This window comes from Panicum virgatum, chromosome 9K, assembly GCF_016808335.1.
Source record: "Panicum virgatum strain AP13 chromosome 9K, P.virgatum_v5, whole genome shotgun sequence".
NCBI classification, from domain to species: Eukaryota; Viridiplantae; Streptophyta; class Magnoliopsida; order Poales; family Poaceae; genus Panicum; species Panicum virgatum.
Window position 1 is genome coordinate 46,351,606 of NC_053144.1, and position 6,819 is coordinate 46,358,424.

The 6,819-nt window shown below is 51.4% G+C and overlaps 1 protein-coding gene across 1 annotated transcript; it reads left to right on the forward strand.

Annotated features, from left to right (window-relative positions):
• The first annotated feature begins 424 nt into the window (after nucleotides 1–424).
• Nucleotides 425–1,757, forward strand: LOC120648735 (expansin-B2-like). Its single transcript, XM_039925413.1, has 3 exons — nucleotides 425–668; nucleotides 753–862; nucleotides 981–1,757. The coding sequence occupies exons 1-3, from the start codon at nucleotides 431–433 to the stop codon at nucleotides 1,497–1,499; spliced, it is 867 nt and encodes a 288-aa protein (XP_039781347.1). The 5' UTR covers nucleotides 425–430; the 3' UTR covers nucleotides 1,500–1,757.
• The last annotated feature ends 5,062 nt before the right edge of the window (nucleotides 1,758–6,819 follow it).

Here is a 6,819-nt window from a genome sequence, read left to right on the forward strand (position 1 = left end):
CATAATAAAAAGTCAGCTCAGAGTTGTGCCTCGCATGATCTAAAGGTAGCTTATATTGGCTTTTCCATCACATTTGCAGCAGCTGTATGTTGTAACTACCATATCACATTTCTTAAGTAGACAACCATACGCGAAGGGGCATATGTACCCATAGAGTATTCGAACGGGATCTATGTTTATGTTTAGGTCGGTAAACTTCGTACGTGGACGTGGGTGGCACATCGTCTCGGTCATTAGTTCGTTGCACGCACGCATGTCGATCGGATGGACATAATGATCGAGTAACACGGCACCACGTCGGGTGCGAGGATGAGTGCAAGATTACGGGTACGCTGAATTTGCCATCCTTTTTGCCAAGCTACTTGACTTGCCTATAAATTCCACGGCCATGTCGTCTGCTCGTTCCTAAATCGAGCCAGAAGCAGTCGAGATGATCAAGCTGGGATCCATGGCCGCCGTGATGGTCTCCTTCAAGGCTATTGCACTGGTTGCAATTGCAGCACTCCTCCTCTCCGTGCTGGGTGCCCACGCCGAGCCGAGCTACAGTAACGACACCTCCGCCCGCAGGGAGCTGTACTACTCCGCCGGCTCCACCCCCAGCAGCACCTGGCGGCCTGCCCGGGCCACCTGGTACGGCCGCCCCAACGGCGCCGGCCCTGACAACAACGGTATGTGCCGGAGCTCCGTCTTATGCGTCGTCTGAGACTACTCTCCTCGCCGGTCGCGATGCTGATCGATCGGCACGATCTCAGGTGGCGGCTGCGGGTACAGCAACACCAACCTGTACCCGTTCAACTCCATGACCTCGTGCGGCAACCAGCCCCTGTTCCTGGACGGCAAGGGCTGCGGCGCATGCTACCAGGTACTGTACGAGCTAGTAGCTAGCAATGGACGGCCGGATAGCAGTGAGCTAGTGGCACAATGCAGCTCGATCTGTCTTCACGTACGTTTTCTGTTCGCTCCACCTATATATGCTACAGATAAAGTGCACCAGCAAGAACAACCCTGCCTGCTCCGGCGAGCCCAAGACGGTGATCATCACCGACGTGAACTACGACACCAAGGTCGCGCCCTACCACTTCGACCTCAGCGGCACGGCGTTCGGCGCCATGGCCAGGCCCGGGTACAACGACAAGCTCCGCCGCGCCGGCATCCTCGACATCCAGTTCCGGCGGGTGCCCTGCAGCTACAGCGGCCTGCCCGTGAGGTTCCACGTGATGGGCGGCTGCAACCCCTTCTACTTCGCGGTCATCGTGTACTACGCCGGCAGCGACGGCGCCGTGGTGCAGGTGGACCTCAAGGAGGCCAACTCCAACACGTGGCGGCCGCTCTACGAGTCCTGGGGCGCCGTCTGGAGGATCGACCCCGGCCACCCGCTCAAGCCGCCCCTCTCGCTGCGCGTCCGCACCGACTCCGGCAAGGTCCTCGTCGCCAACAACGTCATCCCGGTCAACTGGAGGGGCAACGCCGACTACCGCACCATCGCCCAGTTCCGCTGAATGGATCGATCACAATCATCATCTGCTTGGCCGGCCGGCCGGTCTCATTGTTTTTAATTTTGTATCGTCGTCGATCAATCATGTGATTGAGAATTAATTTGCAGTAGTGGCTTTTTGTTTACGGTTCTCTGAAAGGTTTCTTCTGAGATTATTGTTGCTCCTACTTGCGATTTGGAGAATTCTAGATACGCCTTGCTGCCGTTGTGTGTCCTGAGATGCATATATACGTGGAATATAATTCACAAGTGTTTAGGCAAAGTGTGTCTTGCGATTTTTTTCATCAATGTTAATTGAGTAAAATTCACGGGCGGTACATGAACTTGGCAAGGAGTGTCATCCCGGTCCCCAAACTCTGAAAATGCACATCTAGATCACTAAAGTTGCTAATCGGTTCGCGTGAGGTCCAAATCTCCATAACACATCTTAAACTGCACCCGTGGCATGCTGAATGTATGAGGACATGGGCCTGCTATATGGGCCCCACATGTTAGGCCAACCTCTCTTCTTCCTTCCTCTTTCTTTTTCTCTCCCCGTCGCCTTGATCTCCCGCCGATGGGCGCACGCGGGCGCGAGTGGCAGCGGGGGCGGCGGAGCGCGGAGGCCACGGCGGCGCGAGGGGCACCGGGAGGCAGGGTTCACCTTACCGGTGGGAACCGGTCCGGTTTGGCCGGTTACCGGTCAAACCGGTCCGGTCCGGTTTGGGCCGGTAGCAAACCGGCCCAAATTCAAAATTCAAATTTGAATTCAAAAAAATAAAAAATTCCCAAAAAAATTCCTAAAAATACTTCAAGGTGCGACGAATCTAATGGTGTCAAATTTTCTCAAAAAATCGTTCGTTTAACATACTTTTCGGGCATTTAAAGTTAAAATAAAAAAGAAAAGAAAAAAATGAGACAGCCCATTAAGGCCAACTTGGTAAATCGGTAAACGCGGCCGATAAACCGGTCTAACCGGTCGGTATACCGGTCCAAACCGGTTACACATGCGATTTTAAATTTGGATTTGAATACAAACCGGTCAAACCGGCCGGTAAACCGGTCGGTATACCGGTACGAACCGGTTGAACTGAGTTTTTAGAATTCAAATTTGAATTTGACCGGTTTCTACCGGTAACCGATCAAACCGGTCCGGTAAACCGGAACCGGTGGGCGCCGGTTTGGGTAAACCGGTCGGGAAAAAAAACCTTGGGAGCGGCGTGCAGACCCTCAAGTAGCAGGTCGCAGGGGCAGCGCGGGGAGCTGCGAGAGCAGAACGGAGAGCTAGTGCATGGGGCCAAGCGGGAGCAGCGCTCGCCCATGGCCACCGTCCGCGCGCTCGCCCATGGCTCGCGGCGATGGAGGGAGCAGAGGAACGAGGTTGGGGAAGCGCAACGCTGACGCCGAATCCCGTCTCTGAATCGCGGCTGACCGCGCCTGATCCGCCGCCGTCCAGAGTAGATCTCGCCGTCCGGACGGAGCCTACCGCGACGCCGTGTTGCTCCGCCGCCGGCCGCGGGGCCCCTGCTCAGCCGCGACGCCGCGCTGCTCCGCCCCGTGCATGCCCCTACTCCGCCCCGCGCACGCCACGCGCCCACGGCCGCGCCGCCGCGCCCGTGCCATGGCCGCCGTGCAGGCCACTGGCCGAGGGAGCAGGGGAGGGCTGCGCCGCCCATGGCCACCGGGACTCGGCGCCGCGCTCGCCCACCGTGCCAAGGGAGCAGGGGAGGGCCGCGCCGCCCATGGCTGTGTTGCTCCGCTGCGAGGCCCGCGCATTCGTGGATCCGGTGTGGGTGGCCGCCCTGCCAGCGCTCTGCTCCGCCCTCTGCTGCTCGCCGCATGGGTCGCTGCCCCTGCCTCGGCGTGCCAGCGTGCGCCCGCGCTAGTCTCCGGCAGAGGGAGCAGGGGAGGGGCGACGCCCAAGTGGAGGAAGCAGGGGAGTCCTCCGGTCCTCCGGTCCCAAGCCCGACCGCCACTGCCGTCGGCTCCTCCAGCGCCGAGGCGCCGCCACCGCGTGGAACAAGCCGACGGGAGATCGAGAGCCACCCACCGGCAGGAGATCGAGGCGATGGGGAGAGGAAGAAAGCAGAAAGGTTGATCTGACATGTGGGGCCCATATAGCTGGTCCACATCATCGTACAGTCAGCATGCCACGGATGCATTTTAAGATGAGTTATGGAGATTTGGACGTCACGTGAACCGACTAGCAAGTTTAGGGGGTCTATATGTGCATTTTCAGAGTTTGGGGACCGGGATACTCCTTGCCAAGTTCATGTACGGCCCGTGAATTTTACTCATGTTAATTTGACTTCTGAAGCGGGTGTTTCAGATTATTTTAGTATTGCAGATGCAAATATGTAGCTCCCTCATGTTGCTCAACGTGGAAAAGCACAAAGGTTTGCTATACTATATGCCAATAAGTTCTCTGTTTTTTAAATCAATATATACATTCAATGTCAAAACTGTAAATTAAAGTTGAATTATAATACAGTACATATTGGTCGAAACTAAAATGTAACAGTAAAGAGTAATCAAATATCAAATGTATGTATGACCTGTTTTTAAACTAGTAGTTCACATGTATTTGTTTAGATTCACAAACTTGTAAAATGCAGATTGAGCCCATAAATTATTTAGGTCAATCCATCATTAAAGGTTCGAACGACCCGACCTACTCCAAGCTTCCTAGCTAGTTGAACCACCATGTCAGATCATAGGTGGACTTATTGGCTGGTTGGTTGCGGGCTCAACACATATATCCAAATCCGCCGACTTTTCCTTAGGTATCCTCCGATGAGATCACCTCAGCTAGCTCATAGAAATCTAAATCATCATTTCGCTTAGATGGAAGGAAGATAAAATGAAGATCTCTCCTTCGAGAGCTAGCTCGTAGAGAAAAAGTTAGTAGCTTACAATAAGATAGAGGTTGTGGCACCCAAGATGCTTTGAATAATGTACTATAAAACAAACCAATGGAGAGGTAATCTTTTTACTCTCTCTTATACGAGGTGGACAAGCTTAAAACTAGTGCACTAGCTTACTGTTGTAGGTGGTCTCTTACTTCCTCATTTGCATCGACTCGTCAGTCGTCACCGAAGCGGAAGGAGTTATTGGACCAAAGTTCACCAACGTTGATCGGCGAAGATCCGGGAGCAACAAGCAACAGCGAACACGTGAGGGATTGGAAGGGAGAAGAAGTGGTTCTGCGCAACAAGTCCCGACGGTTGAATATTGTGATTGGTTCTGCCTTTGGCTCCATTCGGTTTTTACCGGAACGGGCCGTTCTGCGCCTAGAATGGTTCCTGCGTTATACAATGGAGTCTTTGTAATTTTTTTCGACGCGGGGCTCCACCCCACTTCCATTTCAAAAACGGAAATAACAGAGTACAAGCATACACAAAAACAGGTCCAGAACAGCAATGTAGGAGCAGGGTGGAGAAGGGGGAGATGAGAAGAGAGTATCTAGTCTGTCTCAGACTAAACCTCACAGAAAGTTCACCCAGGATTCCCACGCTAAAGCCCCCTAATTATTACAGAGAAAGTTTAGACACTTAAGTAAAAGAAACAAAAAGGCCACGGCCTACTGTCTTCCAGGCTTCACGATCCATTTCTTGTTCCCCTTTTTTCAGTTGGAATCTTGGCGCAGTCCCTGGGTGGGTCGCCAGCACCTTGTGAGCACACGCCAGCAAACTGTTGAACGCCAACAAGGATCTTCTCCTGTGTCACCTCATTGTATGCCCAATACGTTAGAAAAGAACAAGCAAGGATTAAAATCTCACATGGGCTCTTGAGATGTTTTTTTGTCAAAGCATGATTTGTTCCTGCATTTCCGTATCTCCCAACAGACAGCTGCACAACCACTAGTATAGATGGGTTTTCCACCACGTAGCCATTTGGCAATCCAGATTTTGTACTGATGTAAATTTTTGGGTATGTCATTTGCCCCGAAACAAGACCCGATGATCCCCCAAGTGATTTTAGCTATTGTGATTTCCACTAAAAGAATCACATGGGCCCTCAATATGGTGTCTTGGTGCATGTAGGTCATATTTTAGGTGGAAAGTTTTGGTTTTTGGATGTAGGCTTTAAGGATTTTGGCAAGATTGTTAGAGTTTTGGTTGCATCCGTTGCGTGTGGGCTAATTCCCGGGGAGGAAGAAGAGAGAACTAAGAGGCATGAGCCAACAAGTTGGGCCAGCTTAGCGTTATAGGGATCGAACGAGAGGAGAGAGGCCCACTAGGCCGACAACAATCGACGATCGCCGCGTTTGCACTACGCGCGTCAGGATCCTAAGGCTTCTAGGGCGGGTGGTGTTTCAGCAGGTGCTGGGCCAAACCAAGGAACAAGACTGGAACTGGAAGTTGCGTCTTCGGCGGTTCGGCCACCAGCAGGGGGCCACAACCCAACCACGGCGTGCAGCACGCCAGCACCAGCACCAGAATTATTTCTTCCTAAAAAAAAGCACCAGAATTATTCAGAAAGCAAAGCTATAATAACTAAGCACAAGACCAGCGGCGAAATGGGACGTGCTCCGTTTTCGGAAGCTTCCCGCAGATGCATGATTGTTTGCTATGAGAATATGAGATCAAGTGCGTGCCCTGCTAACCACATGACGAAGTAGGAGTACCATGCTGTCTCTACTTCACCGGTGAGCACAAACTGCATCTTGCGCGTTGCTGAAGCTAGCACTAATGCGATGAATGCTTGGAGTTTGCAGCCTACTGTAGCTTACAGTTACAGGAGTAAATTTTTGAGCAATTGTAATAGCTTAACTGATCGATACACACTGTTGTTCGATGAAAGGCAAGGAAAAAAGTTAAAACCTGGTTCTTGTAAATCATTATTATCATTAAACAACTTGGCTGAAAACTCAAAATCTGTATGAAACTTGATACCTATTTCATTTCATTTGTTTGTGTTCACCACACATTGCTTTGTTTCATACAGATTTTGCTCTCCATGCATCCATTCTAATTTTTTCCTATGGTACTCCGACTGAATAACATGGAAAACACCTTTCACTGTCGCCTCCCTAATGTTTGTAATCTTGTGCTCCTCCTTTCGAGCGATATATTGTTGCATGGTTTCACTTCCATGTCCAGCTCTATAGATACTCACCGCGGCAATCCTTGTCTGAGTTTCGGTTCCACCATCAACAATCTATGAACTAAGAGGCCTAATAACCTAGTGTAGGCGTGTAGCAATGCATATTCTCCCGTACGAATCTTTGTCTTCGTCGATGTTGGTGGTCTTGTTGAAGACAACAAGGGCGAAAGAGAGGCGGAAAATAAAAAAAAACGCTATATATCTGCCACATATTTAAGAGGGTTGGTGCAAGATAGACT

Coding starts and splice junctions, on each gene's coding strand:
- LOC120648735 (XM_039925413.1), top strand. CDS start 431: ATGATCAAGCTGGGATCCATGGCCGCCGTGATGGTCTCCTTCAAGGCT. Junction 669..752: donor CGCCGGCCCTGACAACAACG/GTATGTGCCGGA, acceptor GCACGATCTCAG/GTGGCGGCTGCGGGTACAGC. Junction 863..980: donor GCTGCGGCGCATGCTACCAG/GTACTGTACGAG, acceptor TATATGCTACAG/ATAAAGTGCACCAGCAAGAA.